General features: G+C 51.7%; 2 protein-coding genes across 2 annotated transcripts; both read right to left on the bottom strand.

Moving 5' to 3' along the window:
• Window positions 1–8,276: 8,276 nt before the first annotated feature.
• Window positions 8,277–11,831, bottom strand: LOC138928446 (uncharacterized). The gene is made up of 4 exons (XM_070285521.1): window positions 11,572–11,831; window positions 10,606–10,983; window positions 9,639–10,122; window positions 8,277–8,957 (listed from the first exon to the last, which is right to left on the bottom strand). Exons 1-4 carry the CDS (start codon window positions 11,829–11,831, stop codon window positions 8,277–8,279), a joined length of 1,803 nt encoding a protein of 600 aa, XP_070141622.1.
• A 42-nt stretch (window positions 11,832–11,873) lies between these two features.
• On the bottom strand, window positions 11,874–17,421 carry LOC138928445 (uncharacterized). The gene is made up of 5 exons (XM_070285520.1): window positions 17,011–17,421; window positions 15,347–16,635; window positions 13,951–14,328; window positions 13,236–13,719; window positions 11,874–12,554 (listed from the first exon to the last, which is right to left on the bottom strand). Exons 1-5 carry the CDS (start codon window positions 17,419–17,421, stop codon window positions 11,874–11,876), a joined length of 3,243 nt encoding a protein of 1,080 aa, XP_070141621.1.
• Between the last annotated feature and the right edge of the window lie 393 nt (window positions 17,422–17,814).

Genomic DNA, 17,814 nt, shown 5'->3' with positions numbered 1-17,814 from the left:
CGGAATACTCGCAGACGGCACTGTCGCGGCTACTTCTGGCGCGCAAATCCTACTACGAAAATGCCCGGAATACTCACAGACAGCAAAATCGGAGGTATTGCGACCAGCCCTAACTACTGCGCAAATGCCCGGAATACTCGCAGACGGCACTGTCGCGGCTACTTCTGGCACGCAAATCATACTACGAAAATGCCCGGAATACTCGCAGACAGCAGAATCGGAGGTATTACGACCAGCCCTGACTACTGCGCAAATGCCCGGAATACTCGCAGACGGCACTGTCGCGGCTATCTCCGGCACGCAATTCCTACTACGAAAATGCCCGGAATACTCGCAGACGGCAATATCGGAGGAATTACGACCAGCCCTAACTACTGCGCAAATGCCCGGAATACTCGCAGACGGCACTGCCGCGGCTATTTCTGGCACGCAATTCCTACTACGAAAATGCCCGGAATACTCGCAGACGGCAATATCGGAGGAATTACGACCAATCCTAACTACTGCGCAAATGCCCGGAATACTCACAGACGGCACTGTCGCGGCTATTTCTGACACGCAATTCCTACTACGAAAATGCCCGGAATACTCGCAGACAGCAAAATCGGAGGAATTACAGCCAGCCCTAACTCCTGCGCAAATGCCCGGAATACTCGCAGACGGCACTGTCGCGACTAATCCTGTCGAGAAAACTACTGCGCACATGCCCGGAATACTCGCCGATGGTACGATCGGGGCTTGACATTTGCACCAATAATTCTAGCACTTTGATTTCGAGTTACTTTACTTTTATTTTCTGGATTTTTTCTTTCTAATCCCTATCTGTCCCTGTCGCACTCTTTATGCTCACCCTGCTTGCCGAAGCCAGTGTTTCAATGTCTCGTTGGTCGCTTGCTTTCACTTCCTGGCCACGCGTCGGTTGGATCTTGAACTTGGTTTTCGTTGTCGTTTTCTCCGCTTCTCCAAAACTTCGAACTTTTCTCGCCGCGCACAAAATTTCAAGTCCCGGAAGTTAGTGTGGCTGTTGGTCTCGTTGCCAAGAAACCTCCCCTGTGGGATTTTTTCGGGGATTTCTTCTTAGTATTTTTCCATGGCGTGATCGTGGTTGGTGTCCTGGCTTCGGCGGGAAATTCAACTATTCTCCTGACTTATTCGATAGTTTTGGGTTGCCACTTAGGGCTAACTTAAAATTATTTACTTCAAGTTTTGTCTCTTAAAACTACTGCTGTATATACGCTTAAAACTATTGAGTATAAACTTAAACTACTTAATTCTAACTATATACATATAAGAAACGTAAAAAATGTGAAGGCCAAAAAATGTGAGTCTTCACACCCCCCCTTTACTTTGGGGTGGGTGAAAAGACGGTGACGCGCCCACTCCTGGAGAGATGGACTCTGTACGGCCTGCCGTCGATCTTCTCCTGGCGTCGTATATCCCTGTTTCTCGGTAATCCCAGCTCTCCCTCTATCCAGGTGCGTAGGGTTACTGGGATTTCCCTTCCGGCCGTCTCCACTCGCCACTGGGCCGGGGCCACTACCATGGAGGGTCTTAATTGTTCCATGGGTCCGGATCTCGGGGTTGGCTCAGGGGAGCTGTCCGTGGAGGAACTTCCCCTTGATCGTGCGGCTCGGCGTCGTTGGTTAGGGCGTCCCGTGTGTTCAACCTCTCGGACCGCTCCGCATGGGATCTCCTCCCTGTTTTGAGGACCTGCCTCCAGTCGTTGCCGGCTGATCCTGGCCCTGTTCCCATTGGGTCGGCGTCTCCTCTTTATTGCCGGCTGCGGTTGCGCGAAGCCGGTGTTGCTGCTGGGTGCCCGGTTGTTGTCGCGGTTCTGCTGCTGTATGGCTGCCCGTGCCCTGGCTGCTTGGCTGGATGTGCTGGGGCCATCTAGGAGCACCTCGTCGCTGAGTCGCCGGGTGTTGTTGGGGCTCGGCTGTGGTGTAGTTGCCCGTGCCCTGGCTGCTTGGCTGGATGTGCTGGGGCCATCTCGGAGCAGCTCACCGCTGAGTCGCCGGGTGTTGTTGTGGCTCGGCTGTGATGCAGTCGCCCGTGCCCTGGCGGTTTGGCTTGATGTGCTGGGGCCATCTCGGAGCAGCTCGTCGCTGAGTCGCTGGGTGTTGTGGCTCGGCTGTGGTGCAGTCGCCCGTGCCCTGGCGGCTTGACTGGATGTGCTGGGGCCATCTCGGAGCAGCTCACCGCTGAGTCGCCGGGTGTTGTTGTGGCTCGGCTGTGGTGCAATTGCCCGTGCCCTGGCTGCTTGGCTGGACGTGCTGGGGCCATCTCGGAGCAGGTCGTCGCTGAGTCGCTGGGTGTTGTGGCTCGGCTGTGGTGCAGTTGCCGCTGGCAGGTGTTTCTTGGCCATGGTGCGGGGGCTGTCGTAGGGGCCTGGCCCGAACAATTCCTGGTATGATGGAGGTGGCGTCTCTGGCCGGGGTGTTACCTCCCTCCACAGGGGCGTACTACGATCGTCGGAATCCGAGACTTCTATTATCTTCTCCGTGGTGGCGCTGGCCAGTCGGGTTCTTGTTTCGGAACGCGCTGTGGCGAACGACCGGGCCGTGGTTTCCGTCTCGCCGGCACTGGAGATGTCCTCGTTCCGTGGTGGTGGGTTGGGCATCTCAACGGTCGTCCTGGCCACTTCCCTGCTGGCGGGCAGCATGGCGTCCCTGTCAGACCTGCCAACGCTGGGCAGTGTGACGTCGGCGGAGGAGTCACCCGAACTGGGTAGCAGCACGTCGCCAGATGAATCACCCGAGCTGGGTAGCAGTGCGTCGCCAGAGGATCCGCTGGATCCTGGTAGCAAGGCGTCGCGTGAGGATCCGCCCGAACTGCCTGGGGTGGTGCCGCTCGATGTCCCGATGGATACTTCGCTGGCACTAGTTGGTGCTGCGGCGTCAGCAGGGGGTCGCTGCCGTGGCGGGCTCGGGTTGCGGTAGCTCCCAAATCTGCCGTCTGGTTCCACTTCTCCATCGCCTACACTTCCCAGTGGGTCCCCTGGTGCGATGCAGAGATCGAGGACATCATTCAGGGAGAGGCCGGTGGCCTCAGCCTCCAGGATCAGCTGGTCTGGTTCCCACATTGGATCGCTCAGGAGGTCTCGTATCGAATTGTCCAGCGCCTCCTGCATCTCCACATCGTCGTCTGCATCTACGGTGCCCGTCACTGGGCGTCTCGGGTCTCTTGAACTCATGGCACTGCGGGTAAAGAAACTTAGTATATCTTAAATATTGGATATCCCTATGAGTGCGAATGACTAAACTAAGCCTAGCTCCTTCCTATGTAACTCGTGTTTTCTTAGTCTAACAAGGTTTTAGTGATAGTAAATAACAAAAAAAAAGTTTTGAGTGGCCAGTCATTGAGTTCCCCTCGATGGGGAGGGACGTTGGGTAGTCGCGACTACCAGCAAGTGGCCCCCTTTTCTCAAGACTTGGTCCCCTCGGCGGCAGCGGGTGGCTCGTCGTCGTCGGTATCCTCGTAATGGTATTCCTTTACGTCCCCTAGTCCGGCTGTGCGTCGTCGTCGACTCCCAGGCACCTGTAATTATAAAAGATTAGGAGACAGGAACTTGTGAACCTTGTATGGTCCATCGTATTTGGCCTCCAGCTTTGCAGTGAATCCCTCTGAAGCCTTGGATAGTACGTGGCGGCGGAGGAGTACCAGTGATCCCACGGCCGGTCGCCATTCCCGGCGTCTGAGATTGTAGTGCCGTCTTTGTTCGTTGGATGCTCGCTCGCTGTTGTCTTTGACGATCCGGAACAATTCCTGCATCTGTTCCGCCTTCTTTCCTGGTGGTGGCTGATTCGACGTGTGACTCGGCGTGGCTTGATCGAACAATGTATTGGGTAGTCTCGGTTCCCTCCCTTGCATGATGAAGGCGGGGCTGAATCCGGTGGTGTCTGAAATGCTTGAGTTTATGGCCAGCGAGAGTTCGGGAAGTAGCTCGACCCAGGTGTTTTGCTCAGCTCCATCCAAGTACAGGGCCAGCATGGTTTTTATGGTCCTGTTTGCCCTTTCCGTTGGGTTCTGTTGTGGCGTGTAGGGGCTGTGTGCTGAAGTTCCATCCCAAGATTTTTGCAGAATGTTTTAAACGACCGGCTGGTGAACTGGGTCCAGTTGTCACATACGAATGTATGTGGAACGCCAAAGCGACTCAGAATCCGATTCCGGAACGATCGCTCGAGATGGGGTGTCGTCGCTTTCCGGAGTGGGACTAATTCTACCCATTTGGTGAATGCGTCCAAAAATACCAGTAACGTGGTATTTCATTACGAGAACGTGGAAACGGGCCCATGAAGTCCGCACATACTACGCTGAATGGTTCTTCGACTTGGCGTGTTGACATCTGGCCGGCGGGTTTAAGTTGGCTTACCTTGTATTTTTGGCAGGTGGGGCACCGTCGTACGTACTTTGTGACTTCCCTGAAAAGTCCTGGCCAGTAATACTTTTGCGCTACGCGCTTGCCGGTTTTCCGTGTCCCGAGATGTCCAGCTGTCGGATGGTCGTGGCACTCCTGTAGGACTCGTTGTCGGTACTCCTGGCCAACGCATAGCTTCCACGGAACCTGGTCTTCCTCCTGGGGTGTATTCCCCGTCATTCGATACAGCTGGCCTCCTTCGATCCGGTAGTCTGGGAATTTTCCCGGTTCCTGAGTCACTTGAAGTATCATCTTGCGCACCCATTTGCATTGGGATGGCTCTACGTTGGCTTGTTGTACAGTGTCCAAGGGCTGACGGGAAAGAGCGTCGGCTACTATGTTGAATTTCCCTCGTCGATACTGAACGTCGAACTGATATTGTTGTAGTTCGAGGGCCCATCTGGCGATTCGTCCGGTTGGGTTGTCGATTGAGTTTAACCATTTAAGAGCCAGATGGTCCCTCACGACTTCGAACCGATATCCTTCCAGGTAGCAACGCATTTTGCGAATGGCCCATACGATCGCGAGGCACTCCTTTTCTGTTACCGAGTAATTTTCCTCGGCTCGGGTTAGTCGTCGACTGGCATAAGCTATGACCCGTTCCACCCCGTCGATCGCTAGCGTCGGTTTGCAGGGAAAACTTCTGCGTAAAATCGGGGCACGCAAGTACTGGGGCTTCGGTGAGTCGGGTTTTTAGAGTCTCGAAAGCTTGCTCCTGCTCCGTGTCCCAACTCCATTTCCTACCTTTCCGGAGGAGTGTGGATATCGGTTCTACAATGGCTGCAAAGTTCGGGACGAAACGGCGGGACCGCGACGCGACGCCGAGGCTTCGCAATTCACGGACATTCGTAGGTGGTTGTAGTTCGCGAATCGCGGCGATCTTATCAGGATCAGTGTGGATCCCTGACTCGCTTATCACGTGACCCAGGTATTTTAGACTCCGTTGGAAGAAACTACATTTATCTCGGTTGAGTTTCAGATTAGCTTATCGGAGTCGCCTAAATACTTCGCGCAGGTTTTCGATGTGTTCGTCGAGAGTCGTGCCGATAACAATGATGTCATCTAAGTACGCGAAGGCTGAAGGTTCTAACTCTGGACCTATGACACTATCGAGAGCTCTTTGAAACGTCGCGGGAGCTGAATGTAACCCGAATGGCATCACCTTCCAATGGAAGAGGCCTCGTCCCGGGACGGTAAAAGCGGTGTATTCCCGACTGGCAGGCGCGACCGGAATTTGCCAGTATCCACTCTTAAGGTCAAGAGTGGAAATGAACCGCGCGTTCCGTAAGCGTTCCAGAATGTGATGAATTCTGGGTAGGGGGTACGCGTCGGGGACTGATCGCGCGTTCAGTTGTCGATAATCCACGCACATTCGGATATCGCCTGTCTTTTTCCCGACTAGAACTATTGGTGCACTATGAGGGCTTTTTGATGGCTCGATCCGTCCATCCCGCAAAAGTTCATCTACTTGTTTGTTGATAACCGCTTGCATTGCTGGATTTTTAGGGTAATATCGCTGCTTAATGGGCTTGTCATCCCTCATAACGATGTGATGTTCCGCGATATTAGAAGTGCCCGCCAGATGGTCAAATTTATCTAATTCGGTCTGCAGAAAAGCACTCACCCTCGGATCCATGGTATCCGGTGCCGCTGTCAAGCTCGTGTTGGTGTCGATGCTGGCTAGGCTTTCCTCCCTTCGGATGTCCGTTGATGTTGATCCGTCAGGCCTAACGCCGTCTTCGCTTTCCACAATTGGTTCTCGGAACCGGACTTTCCTAGTTGGTAGAGGTGTCTCTGGTCCTTGTCGGAAAGGATTGTGTTGCCGAGCGGTCTGGCTGCTGGTAGGCAAGGCCGAAGTCCAGCTAGGTTGGGCCTCCCTTACCATCGAGTCTCCGTGTCGGTTTCGGTTCCGTCTGGCACGGTTCGGTCGTCTATGTTTGACTGTGGGGGTCTCCTTAGTGTCCTCGTTGCTCCTGGATATTCCGGGGGGATCAGCCACGCACTCCTCGTTCGGTGCGTCGTTCCTTGCCGACATCTCCGGGTTTTCCTCGATGCTTCGCAGAATTCCAGAAGGAGCAGCCACGCACTCCTCGTTCGGTGCGTCGTTCCTCGCTGAAATTTCCGGGTTTTCCTCATTGCTTCGCAGGATTCCAGAAGGAGCAGCCACGCACTCCTCGTTCGGTGCGTCGTTCCTCGCTGAGATTTCCGGGTTTTCCTCGTTGCTTCGCAGGATTCCAGAAGGAGCAGCCACGCACTCCTCGTTCGGTGCGTCGTTCCTCGCTGAAATTTCCGGGTTTTCCTCGTTGCTTCGCAGGATTCCAGAAGGAGCAGCCACGCACTCCTCGCTCGGTGCGTCGTTCCTCGCTGAAATTTTCGGATTTTCCTCGTTGCTTCGCAGGATTCCAGAAGGAGCAGCCACGCACTCCTCGCTCGGTGCGTCGTTCCTCGCTGAAATTTTCGGATTTTCCTCGTTGCTTCGCAGGATTCCAGAGGGAGCAGCCACGCACTCCTCGCTCGGTGCGTCGTTCCTCGCTGAAATTTTCGGATTTTCCTCGTTGCTTCGCAGGATTCCAGAAGGAGCAGCCACGCACTCCTCGCTCGGTGCGTCGTTCCTCGCTGAAATTTCCGGATTTTCCTCGTTGGTCAATTCCGCCCTCGAATCCAATTGTAAGTGTTCTCCTCCGCAGCTAATGATGGCCTTGATGCCACAAAGGAAGTCGATTCCCAGTAGTATGTCATCTAGCACCGTGGGCATCACTAGTAAGAACAGTTTTACCTGCTGTTGGCCCAGGTGAATGGTTACTACAAGGCCCCTGGTGAGGTCTCGATGGGATCCATCCGCCAATCGGATCCGGGTGCGAATCTCTCGCCAATCTCTTCCACGTCCGATCTGTGCCGCCCGCTGTTCGCTAATGAAACTTCGGGTGGCTCCCGTATCCAGGGTGGCCTTAAACGCGTTTTCTTTGATACTATTGAAATAATGCGCTTAATTGTTACTCCAACCCTTCCCAGACCAATCACAAACAAATTATATATTTTCACTTTATGATGTTTGATATTTTAGTTGATTATTGTTTTATTTCTTACGCACACACGACCAGCCACGTTCAAGATCAAAAAGGAAAGAGAAAGAGGTCAAGCCAGTGTGGCCGTACATTCCTCATACAAAAATACTTTTATGGTAATTTTTGTTTAACATGGCATTAGGGGATTTTGCTATGTTATATCCAACACGCCCCCTCAAAAATTACGTTATATTACTATTACATATATATAAAATAAAATTATTTTTCATTTAATGTGATTGGTGTGTTTTCTGGGGAGTATTACATAATTGATCCAGCATTTGCTGCGAGTGGGACTAATTCTACCCATTTGGTGAATGCGTCCAAAAATACCAGTAACGTGGTATTTCATTACGAGAACGTGGAAACGGGCCCATGAAGTCCGCACATACTACGCTGAATGGTTCTTCGACTTGGCGTGTTGACATCTGGCCGGCGGGTTTAAGTTGGCTTACCTTGTATTTTTGGCAGGTGGGGCACCGTCGTACGTACTTTGTGACTTCCCTGAAAAGTCCTGGCCAGTAATACTTTTGCGCTACGCGCTTGCCGGTTTTCCGTGTCCCGAGATGTCCAGCTGTCGGATGGTCGTGGCACTCCTGTAGGACTCGTTGTCGGTACTCCTGGCCAACGCATAGCTTCCACGGAACCTGGTCTTCCTCCTGGGGTGTATTCCCCGTCATTCGATACAGCTGGCCTCCTTCGATCCGGTAGTCTGGGAATTTTCCCGGTTCCTGAGTCACTTGAAGTATCATCTTGCGCACCCATTTGCATTGGGATGGCTCTACGTTGGCTTGTTATACAGTGTCCAAGGGCTGACGGGAAAGAGCGTCGGCTACTATGTTGAATTTCCCTCGTCGATACTGAACGTCGAACTGATATTGTTGTAGTTCGAGGGCCCATCTGGCGATTCGTCCGGTTGGGTTGTCGATTGAGTTTAACCATTTAAGAGCCAGATGGTCCCTCACGACTTCGAACCGATATCCTTCCAGGTAGCAACGCATTTTGCGAATGGCCCATACGATCGCGAGGCACTCCTTTTCTGTTACCGAGTAATTTTCCTCGGCTCGGGTTAGTCGTTGACTGGCATAAGCTATGACCCGTTCCACCCCGTCGATGCTTTGTAGTAGGACTGCTCCTAACCCGTGATCGCTAGCGTCGGTTTGCAGGGAAAACTTCTGCGTAAAATCGGGGCACGCAAGTACTGGGGCTTCGGTGAGTCGGGTTTTTAGAGTCTCGAAAGCTTGCTCCTGCTCCGTGTCCCAACTCCATTTCCTACCTTTCCGGAGGAGTGTGGATATCGGTTCTACAATGGCTGCAAAGTTCGGGACGAAACGGCGGGACCGCGACGCGACGCCGAGGCTTCGCAATTCACGGACATTCGTAGGCGGTTGTAGTTCGCGAATCGCGGCGATCTTATCAGGATCAGTGTGGATCCCTGACTCGCTTATCACGTGACCCAGGTATTTTAGACTCCGCTGGAAGAAACTACATTTATCTCGGTTGAGTTTCAGATTAGCTTGTCGGAGTCGCCTAAATACTTCGCGCAGGTTTTCGATGTGTTCGTCGAGAGTCGTGCCGATAACAATGATGTCATCTAAGTACGCGAAGGCTGAAGGTTCTAACTCTGGACCTATGACACTATCGAGAGCTCTTTGAAACGTCGCGGGAGCTGAATGTAACCCGAATGGCATCACCTTCCAATGGAAGAGGCCTCGTCCCGGGACGGTAAAAGCGGTGTATTCCCGACTGGCAGGCGCGACCGGAATTTGCCAGTATCCACTCTTAAGGTCAAGAGTGGAAATGAACCGCGCGTTCCGTAAGCGTTCCAGAATGTGATGAATTCTGGGTAGGGGGTACGCGTCGGGGACTGATCGCGCGTTCAGTTGTCGATAATCCACGCACATTCGGATATCGCCTGTCTTTTTCCCGACTAGAACTATTGGTGCACTATGAGGGCTTTTTGATGGCTCGATCCGTCCATCCCGCAAAAGTTCATCTACTTGTTTGTTGATAACCGCTTGCATTGCTGGATTTTTAGGGTAATATCGCTGCTTAATGGGCTTGTCATCCCTCATAACGATGTGATGTTCCGCGATATTAGAAGTGCCCGCCAGATGGTCAAATTTATCTAATTCGGTCTGCAGAAAAGCACTCACCCTCGGATCCATGGTATCCGGTGCCGCTGTCAAGCTCGTGTTGGTGTCGATGCTGGCTAGGCTTTCCTCCCTTCGGATGTCCGTTGATGTTGATCCGTCAGGCCTAACGCCGTCTTCGCTTTCCACAATTGGTTCTCGGAACCGGACTTTCCTAGTTGGTAGAGGTGTCTCTGGTCCTTGTCGGAAAGGATTGTGTTGCCGAGCGGTCTGGCTGCTGGTAGGCAAGGCCGAAGTCCAGCTAGGTTGGGCCTCCCTTACCATCGAGTCTCCGTGTCGGTTTCGGTTCCGTCTGGCACGGTTCGGTCGTCTATGTTTGACTGTGGGGGTCTCCTTAGTGTCCTCGTTGCTCCTGGATATTCCGGGGGGATCAGCCACGCACTCCTCGTTCGGTGCGTCGTTCCTTGCCGACATCTCCGGGTTTTCCTCGATGCTTCGCAGAATTCCAGAAGGAGCAGCCACGCACTCCTCGTTCGGTGCGTCGTTCCTCGCTGAAATTTCCGGGTTTTCCTCATTGCTTCGCAGGATTCCAGAAGGAGCAGCCACGCACTCCTCGTTCGGTGCGTCGTTCCTCGCTGAGATTTCCGGGTTTTCCTCGTTGCTTCGCAGGATTCCAGAAGGAGCAGCCACGCACTCCTCGTTCGGTGCGTCGTTCCTCGCTGAAATTTCCGGGTTTTCCTCGTTGCTTCGCAGGATTCCAGAAGGAGCAGCCACGCACTCCTCGCTCGGTGCGTCGTTCCTCGCTGAAATTTTCGGATTTTCCTCGTTGCTTCGCAGGATTCCAGAAGGAGCAGCCACGCACTCCTCGCTCGGTGCGTCGTTCCTCGCTGAAATTTTCGGATTTTCCTCGTTGCTTCGCAGGATTCCAGAGGGAGCAGCCACGCACTCCTCGCTCGGTGCGTCGTTCCTCGCTGAAATTTTCGGATTTTCCTCGTTGCTTCGCAGGATTCCAGAAGGAGCAGCCACGCACTCCTCGCTCGGTGCGTCGTTCCTCGCTGAAATTTCCGGATTTTCCTCGTTGGTCAATTCCGCCCTCGAATCCAATTGTAAGTGTTCTCCTCCGCAGCTAATGATGGCCTTGATGCCACAAAGGAAGTCGATTCCCAGTAGTATGTCATCTAGCACCGTGGGCATCACTAGTAAGAACAGTTTTACCTGCTGTTGGCCCAGGTGAATGGTTACTACAAGGCCCCTGGTGAGGTCTCGATGGGATCCATCCGCCAATCGGATCCGGGTGCGAATCTCTCGCCAATCTCTTCCACGTCCGATCTGTGCCGCCCGCTGTTCGCTAATGAAACTTCGGGTGGCTCCCGTATCCAGGGTGGCCTTAAACGCGTTTTCTTTGATACTATTGAAATAATGCGCTTAATTGTTACTCCAACCCTTCCCAGACCAATCACAAACAAATTATATATTTTCACTTTATGATGTTTGATATTTTAGTTGATTATTGTTTTATTTCTTACGCACACACGACCAGCCACGTTCAAGATCAAAAAGGAAAGAGAAAGAGGTCAAGCCAGTGTGGCCGTACATTCCTCATACAAAAATACTTTTATGGTAATTTTTGTTTAACATGGCATTAGGGGATTTTGCTATGTTATATCCAACACGCCCCCTCAAAAATTACGTTATATTACTATTACATATATATAAAATAAAATTATTTTTCATTTAATGTGATTGGTGTGTTTTCTGGGGAGTATTACATAATTGATCCAGCATTTGCTGCGAGTGGGACTAATTCTACCCATTTGGTGAATGCGTCCAAAAATACCAGTAACGTGGTATTTCATTACGAGAACGTGGAAACGGGCCCATGAAGTCCGCACATACTACGCTGAATGGTTCTTCGACTTGGCGTGTTGACATCTGGCCGGCGGGTTTAAGTTGGCTTACCTTGTATTTTTGGCAGGTGGGGCACCGTCGTACGTACTTTGTGACTTCCCTGAAAAGTCCTGGCCAGTAATACTTTTGCGCTACGCGCTTGCCGGTTTTCCGTGTCCCGAGATGTCCAGCTGTCGGATGGTCGTGGCACTCCTGTAGGACTCGTTGTCGGTACTCCTGGCCAACGCATAGCTTCCACGGAACCTGGTCTTCCTCCTGGGGTGTATTCCCCGTCATTCGATACAGCTGGCCTCCTTCGATCCGGTAGTCTGGGAATTTTCCCGGTTCCTGAGTCACTTGAAGTATCATCTTGCGCACCCATTTGCATTGGGATGGCTCTACGTTGGCTTGTTATACAGTGTCCAAGGGCTGACGGGAAAGAGCGTCGGCTACTATGTTGAATTTCCCTCGTCGATACTGAACGTCGAACTGATATTGTTGTAGTTCGAGGGCCCATCTGGCGATTCGTCCGGTTGGGTTGTCGATTGAGTTTAACCATTTAAGAGCCAGATGGTCCCTCACGACTTCGAACCGATATCCTTCCAGGTAGCAACGCATTTTGCGAATGGCCCATACGATCGCGAGGCACTCCTTTTCTGTTACCGAGTAATTTTCCTCGGCTCGGGTTAGTCGTTGACTGGCATAAGCTATGACCCGTTCCACCCCGTCGATGCTTTGTAGTAGGACTGCTCCTAACCCGTGATCGCTAGCGTCGGTTTGCAGGGAAAACTTCTGCGTAAAATCGGGGCACGCAAGTACTGGGGCTTCGGTGAGTCGGGTTTTTAGAGTCTCGAAAGCTTGCTCCTGCTCCGTGTCCCAACTCCATTTCCTACCTTTCCGGAGGAGTGTGGATATCGGTTCTACAATGGCTGCAAAGTTCGGGACGAAACGGCGGGACCGCGACGCGACGCCGAGGCTTCGCAATTCACGGACATTCGTAGGCGGTTGTAGTTCGCGAATCGCGGCGATCTTATCAGGATCAGTGTGGATCCCTGACTCGCTTATCACGTGACCCAGGTATTTTAGACTCCGCTGGAAGAAACTACATTTATCTCGGTTGAGTTTCAGATTAGCTTGTCGGAGTCGCCTAAATACTTCGCGCAGGTTTTCGATGTGTTCGTCGAGAGTCGTGCCGATAACAATGATGTCATCTAAGTACGCGAAGGCTGAAGGTTCTAACTCTGGACCTATGACACTATCGAGAGCTCTTTGAAACGTCGCGGGAGCTGAATGTAACCCGAATGGCATCACCTTCCAATGGAAGAGGCCTCGTCCCGGGACGGTAAAAGCGGTGTATTCCCGACTGGCAGGCGCGACCGGAATTTGCCAGTATCCACTCTTAAGGTCAAGAGTGGAAATGAACCGCGCGTTCCGTAAGCGTTCCAGAATGTGATGAATTCTGGGTAGGGGGTACGCGTCGGGGACTGATCGCGCGTTCAGTTATCGATAATCCACGCACATTCGGATATCGCCTGTCTTTTTCCCGACTAGAACTATTGGTGCACTATGAGGGCTTTTTGATGGCTCGATCCGTCCATCCCGCAAAAGTTCATCTACTTGTTTGTTGATAACCGCTTGCATTGCTGGATTTTTAGGGTAATATCGCTGCTTAATGGGCTTGTCATCCCTCATAACGATGTGATGTTCCGCGATATTAGAAGTGCCCGCCAGATGGTCAAATTTATCTAATTCGGTCTGCAGAAAAGCACTCACCCTCGGATCCATGGTATCCGGTGCCGCTGTCAAGCTCGTGTTGGTGTCGATGCTGGCTAGGCTTTCCTCCCTTCGGATGTCCGTTGATGTTGATCCGTCAAGCCTAACGCCGTCTTCGCTTTCCACAATTGGTTCTCGGAACCGGACTTTCCTAGTTGGTAGAGGTGTCTCTGGTCCTTGTCGGAAAGGATTGTGTTGCCGAGCGGTCTGGCTGCTGGTAGGCAAGGCCGAAGTCCAGCTAGGTTGGGCCTCCCTTACCATCGAGTCTCCGTGTCGGTTTCGGTTCCGTCTGGCACGGTTCGGTCGTCTATGTTTGACTGTGGGGGTCTCCTTAGTGTCCTCGTTGCTCCTGGATATTCCGGGGGGATCAGCCACGCACTCCTCGTTCGGTGCGTCGTTCCTTGCCGACATCTCCGGGTTTTCCTCGATGCTTCGCAGAATTCCAGAAGGAGCAGCCACGCACTCCTCGTTCGGTGCGTCGTTCCTCGCTGAAATTTCCGGGTTTTCCTCGTTGCTTCGCAGGATTCCAGAAGGAGCAGCCACGCACTCCTCGTTCGGTGCGTCGTTCCTCGCTGAGATTTCCGGGTTTTCCTCGTTGCTTCGCAGGATTCCAGAAGGAGCAGCCACGCACTCCTCGTTCGGTGCGTCGTTCCTCGCTGAAATTTCCGGGTTTTCCTCGTTGCTTCGCAGGATTCCAGAAGGAGCAGCCACGCACTCCTCGCTCGGTGCGTCGTTCCTCGCTGAAATTTCCGGATTTTCCTCGTTGGTCAATTCCGCCCTCGAATCCAATTGCAAGTGTTCTCCTCCGCAGCTAATGATGGCCTTGATGCCACAAAGGAAGTCGATTCCCAGTAGTATGTCATCTAGCACCGTGGGCATCACTAGTAAGAACAGTTTTACCTGCTGTTGGCCCAGGTGAATGGTTACTACAAGGCCCCTGGTGAGGTCTCGATGGGATCCATCCGCCAATCGGATCCGGGTGCGAATCTCTCGCCAATCTCTTCCACGTCCGATCTGTGCCGCCCGCTGTTCGCTAATGAAACTTCGGGTGGCTCCCGTATCCAGGGTGGCCTTAAACGCGTTTTCTTTGATACTATTAAAATAATGAGCTTAATTGTTACTCCAACCCTTCCCAGACCAATCACAAACAAATTATATATTTTCACTTTATGATGTTTGATATTTTAGTTGATTATTGTTTTATTTCTTACGCACACACGACCAGCCACGTTCAAGATCAAAAAGGAAAGAGAAAGAGGTCAAGCCAGTGTGGCCGTACATTCCTCATACAAAAATACTTTTATGGTAATTTTTGTTTAACATGGCATTAGGGGATTTTGCTATGTTATATCCAACACGCCCCCTCAAAAATTACGTTATATTACTATTACATATATATAAAATAAAATTATTTTTCATTTAATGTGACTGGTGTGTTTTCTGGGGAGTATTACATAATTGATCCAGCATTTGCTGCGAGGATTGGGGAAACCCAGATAAAACCCAATCAGATCAATATCCTTAATATAATTTGTATATATACTTAAATTAATATTTGTGACTTCAATATATATCCTTTTTTTTTTTTTTTTTTTTTTCGTTTTAGAAATTAGGTAATTTTAGGAATAATGATATAAGAATAAAATATTAAAATTTATAGAAGGAACTTCAGTTTCATAAATATCATATTAGACAAATGCAATTTAAATTTTTAGGAAAGAACATAAATAGTATATCAAAAAAAATTTTTTTTTTTTTTTTTTTTTGTTTTCTTCATCTTAGTTGTACATAAAATTAGTTCTCGTTGTTTCTTAATTGTTGTCACATACGAATGTATGTGGAACGCCAAAGCGACTCAGAGTCCGATTCCGGAACGATCGCTAGAGATGGGGTGTCGTCGCTTTCCGGAGTGGGACTAATTCTACCCATTTGGTGAATGCGTCCAAAAATACCAGTAACGTGGTATTTCATTACGAGAACGTGGAAACGGGCCCATGAAGTCCGCACATACTACGCTGAATGGTTCTTCGACTTGGCGTGTTGACATCTGGCCGGCGGGTTTAAGTTGGCTTACCTTGTATTTTTGGCAGGTGGGGCACCGTCGTACGTACTTTGTGACTTCCCTGAAAAGTCCTGGCCAGTAATACTTTTGCGCTACGCGCTTGCCGGTTTTCCGTGTCCCGAGATGTCCAGCTGTCGGATGGTCGTGGCACTCCTGTAGGACTCGTTGTCGGTACTCCTGGCCAACGCATAGCTTCCACGGAACCTGGTCTTCCTCCTGGGGTGTATTCCCCGTCATTCGATACAGCTGGCCTCCTTCGATCCGGTAGTCTGGGAATTTTCCCGGTTCCTGAGTCACTTGAAGTATCATCTTGCGCACCCATTTGCATTGGGATGGCTCTACGTTGGCTTGTTGTACAGTGTCCAAGGGCTGACGGGAAAGAGCGTCGGCTACTATGTTGAATTTCCCTCGTCGATACTGAACGTCGAACTGATATTGTTGTAGTTCGAGGGCCCATCTGGCGATTCGTCCGGTTGGGTTGTCGATTGAGTTTAACCATTTAAGAGCCAGATGGTCCCTCACGACTTCGAACCGATATCCTTCCAGGTAGCAACGCATTTTGCGAATGGCCCATACGATCGCGAGGCACTCCTTTTCTGTTACCGAGTAATTTTCCTCGGCTCGGGTTAGTCGTCGACTGGCATAAGCTATGACCCGTTCCACCCCGTCGATGCTTTGTAGTAGGACTGCTCCTAACCCGTGATCGCTAGCGTCGGTTTGCAGGGAAAACTTCTGCGTAAAATCGGGGCACGCAAGTACTGGGGCTTCGGTGAGTCGGGTTTTTAGAGTCTCGAAAGCTTGCTCCTGCTCCGTGTCCCAACTCCATTTCCTACCTTTCCGGAGGAGTGTGGATATCGGTTCTACAATGGCTGCAAAGTTCGGGACGAAACGGCGGGACCGCGACGCGACGCCGAGGCTTCGCAATTCACGGACATTCGTAGGCGGTTGTAGTTCGCGAATCGCGGCGATCTTATCAGGATCAGTGTGGATCCCTGACTCGCTTATCACGTGACCCAGGTATTTTAGACTCCGCTGGAAGAAACTACATTTATCTCGGTTGAGTTTCAGATTAGCTTGTCGGAGTCGCCTAAATACTTCGCGCAGGTTTTCGATGTGTTCGTCGAGAGTCGTGCCGATAACAATGATGTCATCTAAGTACGCGAAGGCTGAAGGTTCTAACTCTGGACCTATGACACTATCGAGAGCTCTTTGAAACGTCGCGGGAGCTGAATGTAACCCGAATGGCATCACCTTCCAATGGAAGAGGCCTCGTCCCGGAACGGTAAAAGCGGTGTATTCCCGACTGGCAGGCGCGACCGGAATTTGCCAGTATCCACTCTTAAGGTCAAGAGTGGAAATGAACCGCGCGTTCCGTAAGCGTTCCAGAATGTGATGAATTCTGGGTAGGGGGTACGCGTCGGGGACTGATCGCGCGTTCAGTTATCGATAATCCACGCACATTCGGATATCGCCTGTCTTTTTCCCGACTAGAACTATTGGTGCACTATGAGGGCTTTTTGATGGCTCGATCCGTCCATCCCGCAAAAGTTCATCTACTTGTTTGTTGATAACCGCTTGCATTGCTGGATTTTTAGGGTAATATCGCTGCTTAATGGGCTTGTCATCCCTCATAACGATGTGATGTTCCGCGATATTAGAAGTGCCCGCCAGATGGTCAAATTTATCTAATTCGGTCTGCAGAAAAGCACTCACCCTCGGATCCATGGTATCCGGTGCCGCTGTCAGGCTCGTGTTGGTGTCGATGCTGGCTAGGCTTTCCTCCCTTCGGATGTCCGTTGATGTTGATCCGTCAGGCCTAACGCCGTCTTCGCTTTCCACAATTGGTTCTCGGAACCGGACTTTCCTAGTTGGTAGAGGTGTCTCTGGTCCTTGTCGGAAAGGATTGTGTTGCCGAGCGGTCTGGCTGCTGGTAGGCAAGGCCGAAGTCCAGCTAGGTTGGGCCTCCCTTACCATCGAGTCTCCGTGTCGGTTTCGGTTCCGTCTGGCACGGTTCGGTCGTCTATGTTTGACTGTGGGGGTCTCCTTAGTGTCCTCGTTGCTCCTGGATATTCCGGGGGGATCAGCCACGCACTCCTCGTTCGGTGCGTCGTTCCTTGCCGACATCTCCGGGTTTTCCTCGATGCTTCGCAGAATTCCAGAAGGAGCAGCCACGCACTCCTCGTTCGGTGCGTCGTTCCTCGCTGAAATTTCCGGGTTTTCCTCGTTGCTTCGCAGGATTCCAGAAGGAGCAGCCACGCACTCCTCGTTCGGTGCGTCGTTCCTCGCTGAGATTTCCGGGTTTTCCTCGTTGCTTCGCAGGATTCCAGAAGGAGCAGCCACGCACTCCTCGTTCGGTGCGTCGTTCCTCGCTGAAATTTCCGGGTTTTCCTCGTTGCTTCGCAGGATTCCAGAAGGAGCAGCCACGCACTCCTCGCTCGGTGCGTCGTTCCTCGCTGAAATTTCCGGATTTTCCTCGTTGGTCAATTCCGCCCTCGAATCCAATTGCAAGTGTTCTCC

Source organism: Drosophila kikkawai, chromosome 3L (genome assembly GCF_030179895.1).
Source record: "Drosophila kikkawai strain 14028-0561.14 chromosome 3L, DkikHiC1v2, whole genome shotgun sequence".
In the NCBI taxonomy this organism is placed as follows: domain Eukaryota; kingdom Metazoa; phylum Arthropoda; class Insecta; order Diptera; family Drosophilidae; genus Drosophila; species Drosophila kikkawai.
The sequence above is the reverse complement of the archived record's forward strand: the minus strand, read 5'-3'. Positions and strand labels throughout refer to the sequence as shown.

Coding starts and splice junctions, on each gene's coding strand:
- LOC138928446 (XM_070285521.1), bottom strand. CDS start 11,831: ATGATACTTCAAGTGACTCAGGAACCGGGAAAATTCCCAGACTACCGG. Junction 10,984..11,571: donor CTTTTCAGGGAAGTCACAAA/GTACGTACGACG, acceptor TTATTTCAATAG/TATCAAAGAAAACGCGTTTA. Junction 8,958..9,638: donor CGGATACCATGGATCCGAGG/GTGAGTGCTTTT, acceptor AGTTTCTTCCAG/CGGAGTCTAAAATACCTGGG.
- LOC138928445 (XM_070285520.1), bottom strand. CDS start 17,421: ATGTCGGCAAGGAACGACGCACCGAACGAGGAGTGCGTGGCTGATCCC. Junction 14,329..15,346: donor CTTTTCAGGGAAGTCACAAA/GTACGTACGACG, acceptor TTATTTTAATAG/TATCAAAGAAAACGCGTTTA. Junction 13,720..13,950: donor AACGACGCACCGAGCGAGGA/GTGCGTGGCTGC, acceptor AATTTCAGCGAG/GAACGACGCACCGAACGAGG.